The 24,633-nt window shown below is 34.0% G+C and overlaps 1 protein-coding gene and 1 non-coding gene across 2 annotated transcripts in view; both read left to right on the top strand.

The window, feature by feature from the left end:
• Positions 1–22,121, top strand: part of Nup107 (nucleoporin 107) — a 45,571-nt gene extending 23,450 nt beyond the window's left edge. Inside the window, exons 13-28 of the mRNA XM_026386635.2 lie at positions 741–831; positions 983–1,059; positions 3,379–3,438; positions 4,074–4,219; positions 4,323–4,371; positions 7,206–7,275; positions 7,561–7,679; positions 9,172–9,210; positions 9,829–9,979; positions 10,643–10,755; positions 12,548–12,650; positions 13,165–13,325; positions 14,345–14,470; positions 15,028–15,141; positions 21,149–21,316; positions 21,702–22,121. Coding sequence (XP_026242420.2) covers positions 741–831; positions 983–1,059; positions 3,379–3,438; positions 4,074–4,219; positions 4,323–4,371; positions 7,206–7,275; positions 7,561–7,679; positions 9,172–9,210; positions 9,829–9,979; positions 10,643–10,755; positions 12,548–12,650; positions 13,165–13,325; positions 14,345–14,470; positions 15,028–15,141; positions 21,149–21,316; positions 21,702–21,809 — 1,695 coding nt within the window. The 3' untranslated portion in view covers positions 21,810–22,121. The remainder of the gene's footprint in view (positions 1–740; positions 832–982; positions 1,060–3,378; positions 3,439–4,073; positions 4,220–4,322; positions 4,372–7,205; positions 7,276–7,560; positions 7,680–9,171; positions 9,211–9,828; positions 9,980–10,642; positions 10,756–12,547; positions 12,651–13,164; positions 13,326–14,344; positions 14,471–15,027; positions 15,142–21,148; positions 21,317–21,701) is intronic.
• Positions 13,756–13,845, top strand: LOC113181252 (small nucleolar RNA SNORD105). Its single transcript, XR_003300575.2, has one exon. It is a non-coding gene; the product is annotated as a small nucleolar RNA SNORD105 (small nucleolar RNA).
• Positions 22,122–24,633: the final 2,512 nt, after the last annotated feature.

The following is a 24,633-nucleotide window of genomic DNA, read 5'->3' as shown; positions in this document are numbered from 1 at the left end:
TCTTGCTAAGTTGCTTAGGGCCTAGCTAAGTTGCTGAGGCTGGCTTTAAACTCTAAGTCCTCCTGCTTCAGCCTCCCAAGTCGCTGGGATTTCGAGTGTGCGCCTCTACGCCCAACTCTACTTCTGATTTTTAAGAGTTCAAAATAAATCTAACCCAAGGTGACGCTATTTAGGTTATGTTGGCTCTCAAATTTATTCTTGATTTTGTTGAACCTGAGAAATATCATCAGTGAACTAAATGAACAACAGTATTCTTATCATTATAGAGACTAACAGTATTTTTTAATACTTTTTTTCTTCTTTTTTTTTAATATCTTCATTTTATTTATGTATTTTATGTGGTGCTGAGGATCAAACCCAGTGCCTCACACATGAGAAGCAAGCACTCAACCACTAAGCTACAACCCCAGCCCCTTTTTTTGTAATAATTTTACATGAATTAAGGGACATCAGCTTTTTAGCCCCATTTGTTTCTAGTAGAATTAAATGCCAATGAGTGCCATGGGAACATATTGACAAGCCTAAAATCAAAGAGAAAGGCAAGTACTATAAAAACCAAAGCAAAGGAAGAGAAAATAAAAAGATACACGGGTTGGTAAAGTGAAATGCCATTACTTATTTCTTAATCATCATCTATAACATTTATGCCATTAATATATTATTGTATATTGGTTATACATCTATAAGGTACAAGTACTATACTACTGATGTCCATCGACTGCTCTTTCTTGTTCCTAAAGGCACAACGACTCTGTAAGCGTTGTGGTCAAGCATGGAGAGCTGCAACACTGGAAGGCTGGAAACTGTATCATGACCCTAATGTTAATGGAGGTATGTTAGTAGATTTTATTCTGAGAGTTGGGGATAAATGTATTTAGCTGTAAATACCAATCTTTGTAAACTACTGATTTTCTTTTTAGAAATTATTGAAATAAGATTCTTATTTTAAACTACAAATTATATTTCTTTTACTGTTTTATAGGAACAGAATTAGAACCTGTTGAAGGGAATCCATATAGACGCATTTGGAAAATTAGTTGTTGGAGAATGGCAGAAGATGTAAGATAAAATATTCACTGACACTGATTTTTGCTTCAGTTTTATTAAGTAAACATTCTGAGTAGCATTGGACTAAGTTCCTATTTTCAGATAAGTTCTACTAACTTTGAGGAATAGGCTTACATATTTATCACATATCATGTACTAAGAACAAAACACTGCTATAACACAAATACAAGGATACCAAATGAATTTAGAGGAAAAAAAACATTGGGCTGAATCTTAAAGTTGGCTTTTTAAGAGAGACAATTTAATTGAACTTTTTTGTGTATGTGTGTATTGTTGTATTGATCAGTCTCAGGGTCTTATACTTGTTGGCAAATGTTCTACCACTGAGATATATCCCCAGTCCTGAATTGAACTATTTAACATCAGTATGATTGGGGTTGTTGGGAATGAAAACAAGAGGAAGGAATTCTAGGTAGGATGCATAAGTTGGGAAACTCAAGGAATGGTAGGTCTACTAGATTGGAGTAGAAGGCTTAGAAAAGGAAATATAGTCAGTTCTGTTTGGACATGGCCTATGCATTCCAAAAAATCACTACAACATGCAAAATTGTGCAGAAACCCACAGGGCTATGGGCAAATGGAGTTAAAAGAACAATACCTTAAAACAGCATTTGTGAAGCAATAGTAAGTGTTGGTGAGGATGTGGGGGAAAAGGCACACTCAGACATTGATAGTGGGACTGCAAATTGGTACAACCAATCTGGAAAGCAGTATGGAGATTCCTTAGAAAACTGGGAATGGAACCACCATTTGACTCAGCTTGGTCTATACCCTAAAGACATAAAAACAACATAACTATAGTAATGCAGCAACTTCAGTGTTTATAGCAGCACAAATTACAATTGCTAAACTGGAAGCAACCTAGATGCCCTTCAGCAAATGAGTGGATAAAGAAACTGTGGTACATACACACAACGGAATATTACTTAGCATTAAAAGAGAATAAAATTATGGCATTTGCAGGTAAATGAATGGAGTTGGAGACTATCATGCTAAATGAAATAAGCCAATCTCAAACAAGAGCCAAATGTATTCTATGATAAGTGGATGCTAATCCATATTTCGATGGATTAGCATGGGATAAGTGGAGGAACTTTGAATGGGGCAAAGGGGATGGGGTAGGGGCAAAGGGGATGGGGTAGGGGCAAAGGGGTAGAAAAGAAAGAGCTTTCTACTGTCATATATAACTGATTAGAATAAATAAATAGATAATTTTTTTAAAACTGCATCTGTGAAACATAAAAAGATAAAAAAATCAATAAAATGTTAGCATAATTTACATCTGTTAAATGGTTAAGAAATTAATACTACCATCAGTTTGGAACTTCATCCTGAAAAGACCTGAAATTTGCTTGTAGAATAGAAGGGTTACAGAACTTTGAGAGCACTGATAGCTGTGTTTTAAGATTAAATTTGGCAAGCCAGGAGTGGTGGCACATGTCTGTAACTCGGGAGGCTGAGGCAGGAAGATTGCAAGTTCACAACCAACCTTAGCAACTTGGTGAGGTCTTAAGGACTTAGCAAGATCCTTTTCAAATAAAACATAAAAAAAAGGACTGGGGATGTGGCTCAGAGACCCTGGGTTCAATCCCCAGTACAAAAAAAAAAAAAAAAAAAGAGTAACATGGCAGTGGAAAATAGACTTAAAATTGAAAGGACAAAGGGATCAGAATTATTTACCCTCTAAGTAATAAAGGCTGTCCTAAGATAGTATGGATGGGAAATGAAACGAAGGGAGCATATCTGTTCAGGACCATTGAATAGAAGCAGGTGGACTCACCTGTTTAGTAACAGCCTCTGAAGAATCTCTTGTATGAATGGCAAGAAAACTGGTACTGCCATTAACTGTAATCTAAAAACATAATGGGATAATCTGATGAATATAGGTAATTCCACTTAGGAATTAGATGCAAACTGCATGCTTTGTTTGATATCATTCCTAGATCAGCATCAGGGAAGTATCAGGTACTTAGAAACATTCTAGGAGAAAACACCTACCCAGGTTCTACAGAAGAAAATTTGTTTATAAATAATCAAAACATCCAGTAGAATTGTCTCTGCTTTCACCCTGTATTTGAAATTTAAATGTTTGACTTTTTTTCCCCTGAAGATTTCAGTATTACTTCAACAAATTAAAAGTCATTCCTTCTTAATTATACTACTCAATCTTTCACTAAAATTTAGAAACCATCAAGTAAATAAGTTCAGTCTAGAAGAAATTGCAAAACTCCAGGTAATGAGAAAAACTAACATACTAAGAAAAACAGTATCTCAAATTTCTTTTTCTCCCATTTCTTTTCTGTATTTTAGGAGCTCTTCAATAAATATGAGAGAGCAATTTATGCAGCTTTAAGTGGTAATCTCAAGCAGGTATGCAGTTCTTTAATATTTATTTTTTTCTATGGAATAAATCCAGATACTAATAATTATATATAACAAACCTTCTAAACTTAAGCTGCTTTCTAAAAGCAGCAATGATAGAGATAATCATAAAATAGAATAGTTACTTGTATTGCTTAATTTGATGTACCCCATAACATGCATATTTTAATGAGTGAAACCAAACTATAATTTATAACTAATAATTGTCAGCTGCAACACATATATTAATGACTTCTAATACCCAAAGCTATATCCAGAAATGTACAACTAAAGTGCAGTGACTATTTGGTTTCTCCTACATATTTGTGTGTGTTTTTCATAACCCCATTTACAGCTATTTTGAGGGATGCTATAATAATCAATTGAAATATCATCTTATATAAGCATGCAAAATTGATGCTACTGTGAATTTGGTATGCAAAAATTCTTAGAAGTTCAGACTTTTAAGATATAGTTTGGTAGAGAAAGGATCTTTGGGATAATTTTTTTTAAATTCACAATGTTTTATATCATTATACAGTGGCTATTTCTAGTCCATATTAATGGTGTAATTGCTCTTCTTTTTTGTTGTTGTTGTCGTCAAATATTTCTGTGTGTTTCTCTTTTGGAATGGCGGAAAAAAGCTTCTTCCTGTCTGTGATACCTGGGAAGACACAGTATGGGCCTACTTCCGTGTGATGGTAGACAGTCTGGTGGAACAGGAGATCCGGACATCAGTAATGACACTGGATATAACTGAAGAACTCCCTAGAGAATATTTAGAAGCAAAGTGAGTGTGTTGGTTAGTTTCTAATCGTGGTAAGTTTTATTTTATGGAATTTTTTCATATTACTAATATTATTCTATCCCTTATCTTTTTTTTTCTTTTGAAGTTGGACCTTAGAAAAGGTTTTTGAAGAACTTCAAGCTACTGATAAAAAGGTAAATATTAATATGAACTTGATAGCAAATGTGGAATAGAAGATGTTATATTGTTGTGCACTATAGCTAAAAGGAAGAAAATATGTGGAGCTTTGTTCTTCTTTCCCTTCTTTTCCTTGCCTGTTATCTAAATAAGAGAAGATTCTTTAAAAGGGATAAGCTTAACTATGTGAGTGAATACATCATTTCTTTGGTTTAGGATTAGTTTCATCCAAATATACGCATAGAAGCTACATTTATCACCTTTTTTCAAAACTTGAAATACACAATGGAGAACTAATAACGCTTTCTTTTTCCAGATCCCCAAAAATCAAATATTTAAAAATAACTAGTAATCCCGATCTTTCAAATATGTGTAAATAATGCAGGTATTCCAATATAGTATTTTGGGATTTTCTTTACATTGCATTACTCTACAATTTTTTTTCTATGTAATGGTAATCTCTCTTAAGTTAGTTATAGATTTCTTTTTCTCCCATTTTCTTTTCTTTCTTCCTTTGTATGTTTCTCTCTCAAAGTCTTTCCCTGTCTTCCTCCCGCCCCTCCCTCTGGGGCTCAAACCCAGGACATCAACAATGCTAGGCAGTGGGGCTGGGGTTGTGACTCAGTGGTAGGGCGCTTGCCTAGCACATGTGAGAGGCACTGGGTTCGATCCTCAGCACCTCATAAAAATAAATAAAATAAAGGTATGTGTCCATCTACAACTAAAAGAATTAAAAAAAAAAAAAAAAAAGAATGATTTTAGGCAAGTGTTCCACCACTGAGCTACACCCCTAGCCCTTTCATTCTGTTTAATAGGTACATACTATTCTGAAGAATGATGTATGATTTTTTTAATCATTCCCCTCTGGGTGATATTTAGGTTGTAGAATTTCTAGTGTTATAATGAATGTTCATATGTGTGTGACTTTGTATACATGTGTGAACTTATCTACTAGTCCTATTTCCCTAAAAGCAGGGTTGCTGGGTTAAAGAGTATAAATATACTCCTTATACATGTACAGACATATATTCTAAATTAATAATTAATGATTAATAATAATCATGTTGTACACCTTAAATGCATTCAATAAAAATAAAAAGAAAATATTTTAATGGAAAAATAATTAATTACCAGATTATAGCAATTAGTTTATACTCCTACAAGTTATTTATTTATTTTTGTGCAAGTAATTTATTAAATTATGTATTTTTACCAGTCCCAAATGTCATACCTTTTGTTTTTTGCCAATCTATTAGAGTAGGTGGGAAATAGGGGTTCACTGTTCTAGTTATATTTTCTTGTCTGTCATGACTGAACATGTTTCCATATATGTACTGTGAATTTCTTTTGTATATCTTTTAGCTGTTTTTCTGTTGGGATTTAATTTTTCCTTATTATTGTATGGGCATACTTTATATTGTAAGGAAATTCATGTTTTTTTCTGGCAAGTATTTATTACTGGTCTATTGTTTTGGAGATTATAGCTAATAAGATAAATCAAGAAATAGATATAAATATCAGAAAGGTAGTGAACAATTTACATAATATGATAGAAGTGTAGACTATCAACTTAAGACTGAAAAGTTACAAGAATAAAATAGTTTTTTAAAATAGCTAAATATAAGACCATGTTACCAAAAAACATAGCTATTCTGTACTTGTTATAACTAGTTAGAATAGAATACAGCTCCCCATCCTCCAAAAGTCCCACTTAAATTAATGACCAAAACCAAAGGTATCTAGGAATAAAAGCAATCAAGGGTTTCAAGACCTACATAAAGAAAAACACACAATCTTATTGGAAGACAAAATAAGACATGAATAAAGAGATAAAGCACATTCTTGGATAGGAGGACTGATGTAAATGTCAGTCATTCTAAAATAAACATATAAACCTAATGCTTTAGAGATTATTTCTGCACAGAAGTTTCCTGAGTGGGATAAGTGAGAATGGCAGAAGATTTTGAAAATGAACAGTTGTTATGTTACTTGTCTGACTGAATATATGACACAACAAAATAATATAGAATTAGCCTGGGAAACAAATAGATCAGTAGAACACCAAGTGCAAATTAGAATCAAGTAGTTATGAGAACTTAATGTCATAGGTGACCTTTTGTTTCAGAGGGAATAGAATAGTTTATTTAAGGTAAATGGTCTTGGTATAGTTGACTTTCCATCTGAAAGAAAACAAAAGCTAGATTTCTACCTCATGCCATGTAATCAAAATAAATTCTGATAGAGCAAAGGTTGTGGACGTTAAAAAAAAAAAAAAAAAAGAACCAATGCTGAAAGAAAAATTGACTGCCAAGTAAAAATTAAAATATGTTTGACAAAAGTAAATGACCCATTTTCAAAAAGCCAAGCTGCATGTAGCATATAAGTATGTAAGATATTGTACCTGATCATTATTTTGTCATTACACTTGATGACATGTGCATAAGAAAACACCTAAATAATGGTTTTAAATACTACTACTCATAGTGAAAGAAATCTTGTAGTTTATTTTGCTTAAGTCACATGTGTCCTTTCTTTCTGATTCACATGAAGTGCCAAGGTAAACAGGAATAAAATATTAAGAACAATCATAATAATATTCCCAAAGATTAAATTGTTATGTCATAGTTCTCTACCTTAAAAGGTGTTGTTTAGTTCTAGACTTGTAAGCTGTGAATATATTCCAAAGGGAGTATCTTTCCCATGTTTTGTTTTATTTTGATCTTCTGGAGGCCCTTCATTTCCAACTTTATATACATTCCTTCAAAAGTTTGACATTTTTAGTTTTAACAATAAATACATACTCAAAAATGACCATTAGAAGATTAATGGAAAATGTAAAAAAATTTTTCAGAGAGTTCTGGAAGAGAATCAAGAACATTATCATATAGTTCAAAAGTTCCTTATCCTGGGAGACATTGATGGTAAGATATAATCTTATTTTACTTTGAGTTCTTCACTTTTTTATAGTATAAAAGTTACCAAAACAATGCATACTATTCATGACATCGTTTAATCTTTTTAAATATTCACCTATTTTAATGCAACTTTTTACTTGTGTAAGAGGATATAGAGAGTTATATGATGGCTTCTAACAATGAGACAGTGACTTAATAGCACTTTATTAGTGAGATAAAATATTCTTGGTAATGTTTATTTCTCCCTTGATTTTAATTCTGTTGTTGAATCTTTGCTTTCATGGCTTGTAGGTTTAATGGATGAGTTTAGCAAATGGCTTTCCAAAAGCAGAAGCAATCTACCTGGACACCTCCTCCGCTTTATGACTCACCTCATTTTGTTCTTCCGCACTCTGGGACTACAGACCAAAGTAAATAAAAGTGAACAATTTATCTTTCAGTGCAGAGTTGATGGCTATTTGTCTATTATTGGGGAAACACATTATATTTTTGTCACTCTTTTCTAGAAATGGTGATAAGTGTGCAGAAGTCTTCCATATAGTTTCACGTGGCCATTCAATGATAATTCACTGTGAGTGATGCTTAGAGTTCTGGTTTGTGGCCACACAATGCTGATGGTTAACTGATTTTTAAGAACTTCATCCTTACTGGTATCCAACGTTACTTTTTAATTTAATTTTTTGGTACTGGGGCTTGAACCCAGGGAACCTTTACATCCCCAGCCCTTTTTATTTTTTATTTTGAAACAGGGTCTCACTAAGTCACTTATTTAGGGCCTCACTAAATTTCTGAAGCTGGTCTTGAACTTGTGATCCTCCTGCCTCAGCTTCACAAGTTGCTAGGATTATAGGCATGTGCCACTATGCTCTTGTATACATCTTTAAATCAACCATCTGATCTGACTGAACCAGTCTAAGTTCTATATGAGATTTTAAACCTTTCTTCTCTCTTTCATTGTGTGTGTATATGTGTGTGTGTGAGAGAGAGAGAGAGAGAGAGAGAGAAAGATAGTATTAAGGATTGAGTTTAGGGCCTCACACATGCTAGAAAAGCACTCAACCACTGAGCTATATCCCCAGCCGTGATTTTCTTTTCTTTTTTTTTTTTTTTAAATATATATTTTTTAATTGTAGGTGGACACAATACCTTTATTTTATTTTTATGTGGTGCTGAGGATCAAACTCAGTGCTTCACACATGCTGGGCAAGTGCTCTATCACTGAGCCACAACCCCAGCCCCTGATTTTCATTTTATTTTGAGACAGGGTCTCCTCTCTTGCCAAGACTGTCCTTCAATTTGGCAATCCTCCTGCCTCAGTACCCTTTGCCACTCCATCACCAGTTGCTTAGATTCCATGACCATGTCTGGCTTATTTCCTTTTTTCAGAATGTTTGATAATATTTGGGGAAGAACATGTAGAAGCAAAACAATGGAGTAAGAATATGGAGTTCACCTCCTTACTCAGCAACTTCTATCTTTATTATTCTGTGTAAATAAAAATTCCCTGGGTCTTTGTTTCTTCCTCTGTAAAAATGTGAATGATGGGGCTGAGGTTGTGGCTTAGCAATAGAGCACTTGTCAAGCACATTCGAAGCCCTGGGTTTGATCCTCAGCACCACATAAAAATAAACAAAACAAAGGTATTGTGTCCAACTACAACTAAAAGGTAAATATTTTTTAAAAAAATGTGAATGATAATGGTAACTACCCACAAAAAGTTATAACATAAAATTAGGCAACATATGACCCTTGCCAAGGACTTAGCCTGGTGTATAATTATCCTCATTGATAAATGTTTAAATTATTAAATCACTTAACAGCAGAATTTTTATTGGAGACTTTATTACTGGTACCTGTAAACATTTGTATTCATAATTGAATTATGTCTTTTTTCCTATGAAGGAAGAAGTTTCTATTGAAATTTTGAAGACATACATACAGGTAAACTATGAGAATCCACATCTTGATTCTTTTTTTTAATGATGTAATGAAAACAAAAATCAGATGATGTTATTTTAATACCCAATGGTAGGAAAGTCATCAGAATCCCTAAGAGATCTTTGAATTTTCCTGAATGTGTTTGTCTTTATTAGTACATTTTAGTTTCACATGATAGTGGGGTTCAACATAGCCATTACTGCATATAACATAGTTTGCTCCATTTCAGTCTCCAGTATTTTCCCTTTCCCTCCCCCTGCTCACCTTCCTCTTCTCTATTTGCTCTTCCTTCTGTTTATTCACTTTTAATTGGTACATAGTTATATATGAAAGTAGAATGCATTGGGATATGTTCATACATACACATAGCATAATTTGGTCAACTTCACTCCTCACTTCTTCCCCTTTCTTCCTCTCCTCCCTTCCCCCTTCCCCCCTCCTCCACTCTGCTCCTGAATACATTCTTGGAGTTTAAAATTATTCTGATTAGTAGTACAAATCCATATCTCTTGAATCTCTCCTAAATATATTTGAAATTTTGAAGTAAACTTTTATAAAAGCACTATTGATCCTAGAACTTTCTTTATTATTAACCTACTTTGCTCTTTTTCTTATTTTCAGCTTTTAATAAATGAGAAACATACAAATCTTATAGCCTTTTATACCTGTCATTTGCCTCAAGATCTTGCCGTTGCCCAATATGCTTTATTTTTGGAAGGTGTTACAGAATTTGAACAACGCCATCATTGCCTGGAGCTGGCTAAGGAAGCAGGTAAAAATGGTTGAGTAAGTCATCCATTGGTCTTCATAGTCAAATTTTCATGTTGTTTCTTATAACATTTGTCCTTTAAGTTTTGAATCTTATTTCTCTTGGAGAGCAGGAGGAATAAAAATTTCAATGACATTCTCTTTTATGTATAAAATAACTTACACCGTAATGTGTATATTTTTAAAATTTTTGCATTTTCTTTTATAATGTCTTTTAGATTTTACAGATTTTATGTAAATATACTTGTGTGTGTGTGTGTGTGTGTGTGTGTGTGTGTGTGTATCCATATCCCCCTTCAATACTGGAAATTTAACCCAAGGTACTCTACCACTAAGTCACATTTCCAAGCTCTTTTTGAATTAGTTTTTAATAGGGTCTTGCTAAATTGCCCAGACTGGTCTTGAACTTGACATCATCCTACCTCAGCCTCCTGAGTCACTGGGGTTATAAGCGTGTGCCACAATGTGCCACCAGTTTTTAAAAAATTGTTCCAGGGATTGGGAGTGTAGCTCAGTGGTAGAGCACTTGCCCAGCATGCAAGACTTCAATCCGCAGCACTGAAAAAAAAAAAATGTTTTGAATTTACCAAACTGTTGTAGCTGTTTAGAGAATATTAGAATCAATGATTATTCTTTGTTTTTTGTTACTTTAAAAAACTCTTTTTAGATTTGGATGTTGCGACAATAACAAAAACTGTAGTTGAGAATATTCGAAAGAAAGATGATGGTGAATTTAGTCATCATGACCTGGCTCCATCCCTAGATACTGCCACTACAGAGGTAATTTGGGGCATGGGGTAGGGGCTGAGGGGTATTGTAACTTCTAATCCTTCATCTTGTTTCTTGGTGAATTTCTATCTTAAAATGTATAGTTTCTGCTTGTCACCCCTGTCCCCCAGAAATAATTGTTTTGTTTTAATTTTTTTGTTGTTGCACATAGACATACTGCCTTTTTGTTTATTTATTTTTATGTAGTGCTGAGATCTGAACCCAGTGCCTCACATATGCTAGGCAAGCACTCTGCCAGTGAGCCATAACCCCAGCCCGAAATAGTTGTTCTTTTGTTTTTTTTTTTTTTTTTTTAAAAAGAGAGAGTGAGAGAGGGGGGAGAGAGAGAGAGAGAGAGAATTTTTTTAATATTTATTTTCTAGTTCTCGGCAGACACAACATCTTTGTTGGTATGTGGTGCTGAGGATCGAACCCGGGCCGCACGCATGCCAGGCAAGCGCGCTACTGCTTGAGCCACATCCCCAGCCCTGTTTTTTTTTTTTTTTAAAGAGAGAGTGAGAGAGGAGAGAAAGAGAGAGAATTTTTAATATTTATTTTTTAGTTCTTGGCAGACACAACATCTTTGTTGGTATGTGGTGCTGAGGATCGAACCCGGGCCGCACGCATGCCAGGCGAGCGCGCTACCGCTTGAGCCACATCCCCAGCCCCAATAGTTGTTCTTAAATAAGAATGTTTCTTTGTCAACCCAGGCTTTTTACAAATTTAAGGTCTTACATAAGGGATTATTTATATTAGTAGTATGTGAAAAGAAGTTTCTCTAATAGAACAAGTCTGAGCATTGGCTTTTCGTTCCTGAGATTATTCTAGATGATTCTTTTATAAATCACTAACTCTTTTATTTTCAGGAGAAAAGTTATATCTAAGTAAAAAAACAATTTTATTGTATTTATTTCTTTGGTACTGATGATTAACCCCGCCCAGGGGCACTTTACCACTGAGCCACATCCCCAGCCCTTATTTATTTATTTATTTTTTGAGGCGGGGTCATGCTGAATTGCTTAGGGCCTTACTAGATCTCTGAGGCTGACTTTGAACTGTGATCCTCCTAACTCAATCTCCCACGTTACTGGGATTATAGGTGTGCACCATCTTGCCCATAAGAAAATAATTTTAAAGTAGCTCTTTAAAAAAATCATATGGTTGCCAGACATGTTGGTGCATGCCTATAATCCCAGCACCTCTGGAGGCACAGACAGGAGGATCTCTTTTTTTTTTTTCCTAAAGAGGGGGGGGGGAGGAGGAAGGGAGGGAGAATTTTAATATTTATTTTTTTAGCTTTTGGCGGACACAACATCCCTATTTGCATGTGGTGCTGAGGATCGAACCCAGGCCGCACGCATGCCACATTCCCAGCCCATGGATCTCAAGTTCAAAGCCAGCCTCAGCAAAAGTTCAAAGCTAGTCTCAGCAAAAGCGAAGTGCTGAGTATTTCAGTGAGACCCTGTCTCTAAATAAAATACAAAATAGGGCTGGGGATTTGGCTCAGTGGCCGAGTGCCCCTGAGTTCAATTCCTGGCACCCCCTCCCCCAAAATTCATATGGTTAAATTGGTGGGGCATACAACATAAAATTCCATTGAATTTTTTTCTATAATTTGATAGAGAGCTGTTAAGTAGGAAAATAAATTAAGGAAAGTTAGATTTTTTTTCATAATTTTAAATAATTCAAGGGAAAATGATGTTTATTAGAAGCACAGATATAAGTTAGTTTTACTAATTTGCAGATTATCCTAGAAGTAAAATTGATGTTTCTTTTTCCCTTTTTTCTCTCTTTAAATGAATAGGAGGACCGTTTAAAGATTGATGTAATTGACTGGTTGGTATTTGACCCAGCACAGAGGGCAGAAGCACTGAAACAAGGCAATGCAATAATGAGAAAATTCTTAGGTATTTTGTTTTTATTCTTTGGTCAGATCCACATACCTTTGAATTTTGTTTCGTTAATCTTTCTATTGAGGGTGAGAAAACCCAGCTATTCTTTTTTGGTACTAGGTGGTTGAACCAGGAGCACTTTACCACTGAGTCCTCCTGCTTCTGCCAGGTTGCTAAGATTACAGGTGTGTACCACTGTGCATAGCCCACCTATTCTTTTACATATCCAATTTGTTATGCAAAAACTTATAAAGGTGGATTTTTGTTATCCTAGCCAATTTTGCATATACTGTCATGGCTGACAGACTTTGAAAAATATAACTGCATTTAATATCTCCTTTTATGTTATCATTCCATGGAGATATGAAAAGAGCTAGCCCATTGGGTAGGAATATCATTAAGACCTTTAATAGAAATACCTTGGGTCCTGAAATGGTTGCAGCTCACTATAAAAGTTAAACCAATTATTTGACTCTTTGAGAAACATTACAAAGAAGTTTAGTGAAAATTGTACGTTCTTTTTTCATAGCATCTAAAAAGCATGAAGCTGCAAAAGAAGTATTTGTAAAAATTCCTCAGGATTCTATAGCAGAAATCTATAATCAGTGGGAGGAACAAGGAATGGAAAGTCCACTTCCTGCTGAAGACGATAATGCTATCAGAGAACATTTGTGCATTAGAGCTTATTTGGTGAGATTGAAAAGAAAACCACAATTTTAGTAACAACTTTTCTGATTCACTTTCAGAGTTTAAATTTTAAAGTAATGATTGATCAATTTTATCTCTCTTGTGACTATAGTAATGACTGTTCTACAGAGAATTGAAATCATGACCTTATCTTCATTATCTTGATTCTCTATTCATTGTTAACCAGCCAAGATCAGATAGCATATATGATATCCGGAACTGATGTTTTCTTTCTTCTTTCTTTTTTTTTTTTTTTAAAGAAGGATTTTAAAAAATTTTTAGTTATAGATGGACAAAATATCTTCATTTTTATTTATTTATTCTTTTTTATGTGGTGCTGGGGATTGAACCCAGGGCCTCACACGTTCAAGGCAAGTGCTCTACCACTGACCTACAGCCCCAGCCCCAGAAACTGATGTTTTTTTTTTTAAGATTCATGAATGCTCTTATGATGAAACCATGTGCCTCTGAGCTGCCATGATTCTGGCTTCAAAGTAAATGCTCTGAAGAGTTGGGGAAAAGAAAAAAGATTCTGTGATTGCTTGTCTCAACTTTTAATATTTTTGCTTTTGGCAATAACTGAGGATAGCAAAATATTCTAGATTTGTTGGGACTAAAATAACAGCATATTCATTCAAATTTTATTAAACAAGTAATCAAGTGATTATAGTGGGCAAGGTCACAGAGCTAAATTTGTGGATAGTACTCTTCTCTTTGCCCTCTTAAAGCCAGTAGGCCAATAAAGAAGGTAGATAAGATAACATGCTACTTCATAGAGTGATAAATGTCAAGATACATAAATAATCAGGATGCTGAGATAGAAGTAGATGCTATATATTTTGGTGGTATTTGTCATTTGATAAAACATTAATATATTCCAGTCATTTTTATTGTGTGTAAAAAAATAAATATTGAACAATTTTGTATTTTGGTGCTGCAGAATTATTTCTAAGAACCAAAATTTTTAAAAGCTTTGTTGAATAATAAATGTGGAAAACATTTTTTTCCAATTTATGTTTTAGGAAGCCCATGAAACGTTTAATGAATGGTTTAAGCATATGAATTCAGCTCCACAAAAACCTACTCTGATACCCCAGCCAACTTTTACTGAGAAAGTGGCTTATGAACATAAAGAAAAGAAGTACGAAGTAAGTTGAATATGGATCTAGGATGAGTCTGTTGCATCTTAAAAAAGTATGTTAGCATTTATAAAGGTCATTTTTTCAGCAGCTATGTTACTATAACAGGTAATCTTTGTGTTAATGTTCTGCTTTGAAAAAAAGCCATCTGTTTTGTTACCTCCCTTCCCCTACGCTGGGACTGGGGATTGCTCAGGTACCACTGAACTACCTCCCTAGCCCTTTTTACTTTGTATTTTGAGACAGTCTCACTAAGTTGCCAAGGCTAGCCTCAAACCTGATCAAACTCCTGCCTCTCGAGTAGCTGGGATTATAGGCCTGCACCATTGCACCCAGCTGTTTACTTCTCTGTGGGTAATTAATCTTGAAAAATACCTTCAGGTATCATTAGCATTTATTTACGAAGTTAACATTTAATCATTTTATTCAACTGCTGTCTGTTGATATTTGGCTACTGAAACACCAACTCTTGAATGATGTTCCATGTGTATATTTCTGCCTGTATATTAAAAATACATTATTTATTGATTTTTGTTCATTATGTCTGCCTCGTGTTTGTCTTGCAGATGGATTACGGTATTTGGAAAGGGCATTTGGATGCACTAACTGCTGATGTGAAGGAAAAAATGTACAATGTCTTATTGTTTGTTGATGGAGGTTGGATGGTAGATGTCAGAGAGGTAAGCTGTGTGTATTGCATATAGCTGAAAAAAAATACATTATATTCTGTCAGATGTGCTCTTTCTGAATAGAAGAATCTACAGATTTTAGATAACCTTTGTAGTTATAACTAAATATCACATATATTTTGGATAAACTATTACTTCACATTTAATATGTTCACACAGGATAGTAGAATTTCATTTTTTAAATTCTGGACCTAAAATTTTAATTATACATGTATTTGACTTAATTTATAGATAGGTAATTCTAGCAGCATAAGACATACATACATCAGTGACTTTCACTTCTAAGGTGTCCATTTAAATGACTTGACAAGCTTTTTTAAAAGTACAAGGTTCCATCCCCAGAAATTATGGTTTAATTAGTTTGAGGAAGGGCTACACTGTTTGTCTTATAATCACCTAGAAACTTTAATGTGTGACCTAGATTGAGAACCAGTTAGAAAAGTATTAAATGCCATAAGAACAGTACAAATTAAGTTTTTTTTTTTTTGTTTGTTTGTTTGTTTTTTTTAAGTTCAAGTAAAGAAAAGATTGTTTTGGGCTGGGAATATAACTCAGAAGATAGAAAGCTTCCCTAGCATGAGTGAGGCCCAAACTAGTGGAAAAAAAGGAGGAGGAAAACAGGATTGTTTTTTAACCTGGAAGAGCTATGGACAGGAAGCGTGAAAGCTATAGCATTCCATTGAATCTTGAACAAATGGGTAGAATTTGGATGAGGTAAAATGGGGAAAGGAAGGATACTACAATGATAATATCAGAGAGAAACACTAAGGCCTTATCCAGGGACATGACAGAATGGTAGCTCAGTTTTCCCTCTGTAGACAGATAATCAAGAAAAACTGGAAATTATTGGATATTTATTTTGAATGGAGAACAACAGTGTTCTTGATACTTTTTCTTCTTCCACTCCTAATATCCTCTTTTATCACTTATTCTTTAATTAATTTTAGCTACTATAGATATCTACCTCTTCTAGTTTCCCTAGAAACTAGATTGGAACCTCTGTTTGCTGTTATTACTGACAGATTAATGTTTTGTTTTTATTTTACTGGGGATTGAACCTGGGGGCACTTTATGCTGAGCTACATCCTCAGCTCTTTTTTTATTTTTAGACAGGGTTTCACTGAGTTGCTTAGAATCTTGCTAAGTTGCCGAGGCTGCTCTTAAACTCAAGATCCTCCTCAACCTTGTGAGTTTTTGGGATTACAGGCGTGCACCAGTGTGCCTGGCTTAGGTTAATGATCTTGACATAGATTAATGATCTTGAACTTTTAATCCTAAAGTTCATAATAGAACTCCCCTGACTAGTTTTAAACCTTCAGCAGTTTCCTTAGGATAAACCTATCTTCTGATTCATGCTGGTGTTAGTGAAAATAAAATTTTCCTGTTACAAAATGCTAATTGTTACTTGAATTTTGAAACAACTTGAGTGTCTTGTTGATGAATAAGTCTTTATTATTCTGATTAATTAATCTTAGTAGATTAAATAATGAAAGCCACAAAATAGTCTCATAAAAATGATGTTGGATTGGAGACAACAAAAGATATTGTATTTTTTATGGAGCATTTTATAAATCAGTATTTGGTCTTAGTCATTTCTTTAAAACTAATCCAGAAAAGGAGATTCCTTTTAATTACTCAATAGATGATGGTATTTTAATTACTCTATTGAGTTTAGTTTAATATAATACTCCTAGATACTTAATATTCAACAAAGTAGGGAATTATCTAGGGTTCCTGCTAGCACATATATTATTTGTGTATAAATTAGAAAATTGAACCCCTTCCCTTACACAGATAGGTTCCATGCTAGGTACACATGACCTGTAGAATGAAGCATAAGCTGGATTTCAGCTTCACTCACTTGACCAGGTGCCCTTGTATAGTACACAACTATACACGATATTCCTGGCATTACACACAGTTTAGTATAGGAACATCTCAAGTTTTTAAGTAGGTGTAGAATGTTCCTATTAGTATTGAAGGCAGGTGGCACAGAAGGCTGGCAGCAGAAGTAGAGTAGGCATCTCATCTATACCTACTTTTTACTACTACAACTACCTCTACTTCTACTTCTGCTACATTCTAGTCTAAGCTTCTACTGTGTCTCCTTTGCTTCCCGTTCTTTTTTTTTTTTTTTTGTATTTATTTTTAATTGTAGTTGGACACAATATCTTTATTTTATTTATTGTTTTATGTGGTGCTGAGGATCGAACCCAGGGCCTCAAACGTGCTAGGCAAACTCTCTACCGCCTAGCCACTACTCTACCCACCCCATTCTTCTTTATATTATTATTTCCTTGTTTATCAATTAGTGATCATTTAAAAATGAAATATGTCACTCTCTTACCAAGAACTTTCTGATAATTTCTCATTATAACTTGAATAAAATCCTTAGTTCTCTTCTTGACATACAAGACTGTACATTTGCCGTTTTTTGTTTGTTTGTTTGAACTACCTGCCAGTCTTATATCCTCCTGCTCCTCATTATGTTCTTGATTTCTATATCTCTTTGCAACTCTCCCTCTGCCTAGAATGCTCTTTCCCCAAGATATCTGCCTAGGTAGCTTCTTAATTCTCTCAACAGTCTCCTCAAATAGTTTCCTTAGAGAATCTCTGCCCCCCATCAAGTCACCCTTGTTTGTTTTTTGCAGTGCTGGGAATCAAATTTGTCATGCTAGCCTAATGTTCTACCACTGAGCTGTATAGCCCCAGCCCTAACCATCCTATATTTGTGTATTTATTTTTAAATATTGTAGATAGACACAATACCTTTATTTTATTTATTTATTTTTTATGTGGTGTGAATGAGGATGGAACTCAGTACTTCAAATGTAGTAGACAAACACTTTACCACTGAACTACAATCCCAGCCAACCACGCTTATTAAATAGCATATACAATACACATCTGTCACTGAATCCTTATCTTATATTAGATTTCTTTCTAGCACCTACCACATTCCATTATGTGGGTTTTTTTTTTTTTTTTTGAGTCTACTCCCAGTACAGTATAACCTTTATAAAGGGAGCAACCTTGTATTCTTCACTTCTTTGACCCTGACACTTAAATTAATGTCTAGCACATACATGGCATTTGGTAAATAAATGGCACTACATTATTGGAGTGAATGCACTTTTTTCAGATTAGTTATTTCCATAATGTCAATAGAGGTAGACTTCTGCTGTCGACATGTCAGTCAATGAGTTTTTCTCACATAGAAGGCACTGTATGCCCTTGGTGAAAAGAATTTTTTGTTTTAAATGTTTTAGTATATTTTAAAGCTTTTAATTATTCATACAAGAGAAATAGGTTGTGGCAGAGTAGTTTATTTCTTTTTCCTTGTGGCAAATGTCTAGGTCCATCTGGTGTGATTCTGAATGGTTGATAGCAAGCTGTCCACTGCCATGGGAATCATAGGAAAAGAGATCACTTGCACCACTCCCTGATACTGTGGCAGCAACAATAGGATTTAGGAGCAGGAGGTACCACAATTCATCTTGTGGTACCTTTTATAGCTTTTAGTTAACAAGCAATCCAAGAACCAGGGGTACTTTACCTCCTTAGCATAGGGGAAAGACTATACTAGAGCATAAATGGAAAGCCCCAGAAAGCAACAGTTCTTTTATCATTCATGATAGGTTCTGCCTCTAGAGGGGTCAGTAATATGAATAATGAGTAAAAATTTGAGGTGTTTTAAATTGCATTTTAAATCTAACACATTTAGATAATCTAGTGAGTACCTTATCTTTTTTATTGGTGCATTGTAATTATATATAATAGTAGGATTTATTATGTCATATTTGTACTTAAACATATTTGATCATTCTCATTCTCTAGTACCTTTTATTTCCCTCCCTTCCTTTTTCCCCAGTGAGTGCCTCACCTTGAGAAAATAAATGAAAGTGCTTCCATTTTTAAAGCTAAGAAAATATGGCTGGGTGCCGTGGCACATGTCTGTAATCCCAGCAACTTGGGAGGCTGAGGCAGGAGGATCTTGAGTTCAAAGGCAGCCTCAGCAATAGTGAGGCACTAAGCAACTCAGTGAGACCCTGTCTCTAAATAAAATATAAAATAGGACTGGGGATGTGGCTCAGTGGTAGAGTGCCCCCGAGTTCAATTGCCAGTACAAAAAAAAAAAAACTAAGAAAATATGAGGCATATATTTTAATATTTGCTTTTATGTATTTATACCTCAAAACAAGACTAAAAGATTAATGGGCAATATTTTTCTTGTGTGTGGAAACCGGGCATAAGTTAGGTAGGTTAGCCTAAGTTAGTACGTTACTTCTTGGTAGAATAACCAAGCCACATTTTTGTTGCTTTTCTCCATTTATATCTACATTTGAAAATGTTTTAGCAATTTAGTTTTATAGCCTCTCCCAAGAAATATTTTGAGATATTTTATTAAGCTTTTTAATTTGCTTTACTTTGTCCTGGCTATTCTGTTTTGTTGTGTTTTACACGATGAGTTCTATATGTTTCCTTCTGATTTTCCTTTTTGTTTTAAAGATTATTTCAGAAATTTTAATGTGTTTGGGTGTGTTTTTATTATTTTCGCTATTTTAATTTTCAAGTGTGTAGTGAGAAAACAGTGAGCATAAAAGGGCTACTCTTTTATTTCTGCAGTTTTGCTTTAGAAAAATCCAGAAAAAAATACTTAACTTTTTTTCTACATAAGATTGTCCTCATATATTTCTTTTCTCGTTGATTATATTCATAACTATAGGTTTTGTCAGTTTTTCTAAATTATACAAGAAAATCATAAATTCATTCTCCTTGTTGAAAAAACTAGAAAGTTGCCACATAGTTCTTTCCCCTGTGCACCCTTCTCTGCATCCTAACCATTTTTCCCAAGTATAACTGCTGTCAGTTTGGTGTGTGTTTTCACATCTCCTTAGATCTATTTGTAATTACATCTGTACATATCCAGTAAAGTGTGGTGATGTTTTCTATTCTGCTTTTTGTTCTGATGGTATTCAGTGTCTCTTATTCTTTTTATACATGTTGTTATTATAGACATTAAATTTATTAGAAATACACTCAATAGCATTTTCATTATTCTGTTCCCTCTCTAGTATACCTTGTTCATCTTCATACTTTTTTGGCATAAAATTTTGTTTGCTACATAACATGATTAAAACCTTGCCTCATTTTATTTTTAATAGGCATTATAAGCCTTAGAATAATTAGCACATACCTATAATCCCAGCTTTTGAGGCAGTAGAGGGAGGAGCACTACAAATTCAAGCCCAACTTGGGCAATTTAATGAGATCCTATCTCAAAACAATTTTTTTTTTTTTTTTTAAGGTCTCAGTGGTTGAGCACTTGCCTGGCTTGTGTGAGGCCCTGGGTTCAATCCCCAGCACTGCCAAAACCGAAAAACTTTAGCTTCTTCCTGGTTTTTTGTTTTGTTTTGTTTTGTTTGAATATTTATTTTTTATTTGTAGTTGGACACAATACTCTTATTTATTTATTTTTATGTGGTGCTGAGGATGGAACCCAGGGCCCCGCACATGCTAGGCAAGCGCTCTACCACTGAGCCACAACCCCAGGCCTAGCTTCTACCTGTTTTGATTTTGATTCAGTACAGTCATCCTTGAGCATCTATGAGGGTTTGGTTAGAAAATCCCTGTGGATAATAAAATTACATATATTCAAATCTGTTATATAAAATGGCATAATATTTTATATAACCTGCTGCTATCCTCCCATATCCTTTAAATCATCTCTAGATTATTTATAATGCCTAATACAATGTAAATGCTATGTAATTAGTTCTTATTATATTGTTTAAGGAATAATGACAAGAACAAAAAGTCTGTATATGTTTGATACTGTTGCAACTTTTTACCCCAAATATCTATTTACTTTCTATGGTTGGTTGAATCTAGAGATTTGGAACCAATTAATGCACAGGACCAACTGTACATGCCTTTTCCATTTGTAAGGATAGTTAGCTTAAAGTTGTTAAAATAATGACTTGATGTCTGTTTGTAGGATGCTGAGGAAGACCATGAAAGAACACATCAGATGGTTTTATTGAGAAAGCTATGTTTGCCAATGTTGTGTTTTCTGCTTCACACCATATTGCATAGTACTGGTCAGTATCAGGAATGCCTGCAGTTAGCAGATATGGTATCCTCTGAGCGCCATAAACTCTATCTGGTAAGTGCTAGAATGCTTGCTGTTTAAATTTTATTGATTTGATATACTTTATGGTGATATTTAATTTTGTTGAAGACATGCTTACATTTTTTATTGATTTTGGATTTTAGTTGTTCTTGAACTTCTTGAAAGTAACAGTCTAGTTTTAATGAATGTGCTTTTTTTCCAAATATGTATATGATCATATAAGCAGTTAGAAATATATAGACTGACTGAGAAATAGCCTGAAGTTCCTAAACTACTCTAATTTTCTAGCTTCTGTACATATAAATCATACAAAGAAATTTCTTATTATATTAATTTAAATCATCAGATTAATTAGGTAACTAAAAGATCATATTCTTTTTTTCTCATTCTTAATTTTGTTTTTCTTTTTTGATACCAGGTATTTTCTAAGGAAGAACTAAGGAAATTGCTGCAGAAGTTAAGAGAATCCTCTTTAATGCTTCTAGACCAGGGACTTGACCCATTAGGGTATGAAATTCAGTCATAATTCATTCACTCTTTGTATTGTTACTAATTCCCATGATAAACAGAGGGGTTTTTTTTTACATAATATACATATTTGTAATTACTGGCCTTTTTTCTTCTGCATTATTCTGGGGGGAAATGTAAAATTTTGACATTTGAATTTTGTACATTTTCAGAATATTGCTGAGGGTATAAGCTCTGTGGTAGAGCACTAATATGCAAAAAAAAATACTAGCACCACAAAAACAAAAATAAAACCAAACCAAACCAGAATAGTATGGTGATGCTTTGAAAATTTAATGTATTGTTATTTCTCTAAGTGTGTTTTTTAACAAAATATGTAAAAATTAAAATATTCTGTTCTTAAAAATTTCAAGTTTATCTCTTTTATGTAAAAGTAAATTAAATTGTTTATTCTAATTTTTTTCGTGTAATCGTAAGCACTCTAATATCTTAAAATTATAAAGAGGATGGAGAGTAGATTCATTTTCAAGCCAAGTATATAATTTTTTATTTATTATAAATTCAGTAATTTTAAAAAGTATTAGTTACTAAGATGAATATAGCAAAAAATGTTTTCAACAACAATAATAATAACATTATTACTTTCTTTATTTTGAAAACATTTTTAGTTTATTAACTCTCACTTAAGAAACCTGCTATTAAAGTAAGTTAGGGAATACAAGGAAATTGGAACATTAAAAAAAAAGCAATATCTGATACACAGTAAGCATTGAAAACATTGGGAAATTCAAAATAAATAAGATCTAATCCAATCCTTCTTATAGGGAAAATATACATATTTAAAAGGTGCCATTAAAAAATACAAATAATGTGGTAGTATACACCTATAATCCCAACTACTTAGAAGACTAAGGTGGGATTAAGAGTTTAAGACCAGCCTGGGAAATTTAGCAGTCCTCTGTCTCAAAGGTAAAAAAAAAGTCTGAACAGGAAGAAACTGTCTTCAGTTAAAAAGCTCTGAGCAACTTGGGCTGAAGTTTGAGTAATGCACTAAATTTGCAGAAGTATAAAGATAAGATTCAAGTATCGTGAAGCACTATAGATTAGGAAATCAGTATTAGCAAGGCCAACAATGGTAAAGGCTAGGCATGTTTATAAACTAGCAACTAGGCCAAGTTAACTATACTACATGGCTTATAAACGGGAGATAACTGAAAGAGAAATACTGTTATACCAAAGCTGGCTAATCATCATCTGAATCATCCAAGGAATTTCTTAAATATTTACTTACAGATGACACCTGGGGATGTCTGGCTCAGGAGGCCTGGGAATGGATCACAGAAGTTATATTTTTAAAATACAGTATTCCATTTGTGATTCTAGTTAGCTATTTGGGAATTCTGGCTTAAATCAGCGATAGGTATTGTCATTCCTCCTGTACCCAAGGCATACAACACTAGTTGATCACAATAGAAATCAATTAGAAATGTGTGAAGCAATGAACTCTGCTTCAAGTTTTATTTATGCCAGTGAAAATGATCCAAAGATGGACTCTTACTTAAAAAACTACAATGAGCTATCATTACATATTCATCAGAATGGCTAAAACCCAAAAGACAGACAACACCAAATCTTCACAAGGATGTGGAATAAATTATGATACATTGTTAGGGAAGAATGTAAAACGATACTGTCTCTGGGAAAATTTGTCCTGCCCTGCCCTAATCAGAAATTGAGTTCAAGAGACCTCTACTATTGAGTTACCTTTCCAGCTTTTTTTATATTTTATTTTGAGAGAGGATCTCACTAAATTGTCCAGGCTGGCCTCAAATTGGGATCCTTCTAACTCATCCTCCTCAGTAGCTGGGATTATAGACATATTTTACCAGCCTATTTGGGGAAATTTTCAAACATTTTCTGTAATTTATCTAGAAATTTCAACCTACATACTTACCCAAGAGAAATGAAAATAAATTCCACAAAAATGTGTGTTAAAAAATGATCATAGTTGTAGCTAATTTAAAAAAAAATGATCATAGCAGTGCTTAGCATGTGCAAGGGCTGGTTCTATCACAACAACACACACACACACATTGATAACAGCATTATTTTAAAAGCTCCAAACTAGGAATGATCTAACCTACATACCCATTAATCAGAGAACAGCTGAACAACTTGTGATGTTCATACTCAGTAATATAAAAAGGAAATAACTACTCATAAATTCAACAGAAGTCAAATTACATGTTATTTCATTCATTTATATGAAGTTCTTGGTTAAAACTAATCTATGGTGAAAAAAATTAAAATAGTGACTTTTACAGGGGAGGGACACCCTATTTTCTGAGAAGGAACATAGGGAACTTTTGGGGGTAAAGGAAATATTCTATATCTTGATAGGGATTACATAGGTGTATCAGTTGTCAAAAAATTATACAGTTGAAAGCTGGGTGTCTAACTCAGTAGTAGAGTATGTGCTTAGTGTGAAAGATCCTGGGGTTAGTTCACAGAACCCCACCAACCCAATACAATTATGCTTTACACATTTAAGTGTAAGTTTATCTTTGAACAATCAAATGGGCAGCTAGAGGTTGTAGCTCAGTGGTAGAGCATTTGCCTCGCATGTGTGAGGCCCTAGGTTCGATCCTGAGCACCACATAAAAATAAATAAAAATAAAGATATTGTGTCCATCTACAACTAAAAAAAAATTAAAAATCAAATGGAAAGACAACTCAAATGTAGTTAGACATGGTAGTATACACCTATAATCCCAGCTTCTTGGGAGATTGAAGCAGGAGGCTAATTAAATTAGCACAAGATCTTGCCTCTAGGGGCAAGGGAGAACTAGAAATGTAGATTGGTGGTAAAATGCACCTGGGTT

The sequence above is a fragment of the Urocitellus parryii genome, chromosome 5, assembly GCF_045843805.1.
Source record: "Urocitellus parryii isolate mUroPar1 chromosome 5, mUroPar1.hap1, whole genome shotgun sequence".
NCBI lineage: Eukaryota > Metazoa > Chordata > Mammalia > Rodentia > Sciuridae > Urocitellus > Urocitellus parryii.
This window is presented reverse-complemented; position numbering and strand designations above follow the sequence as displayed.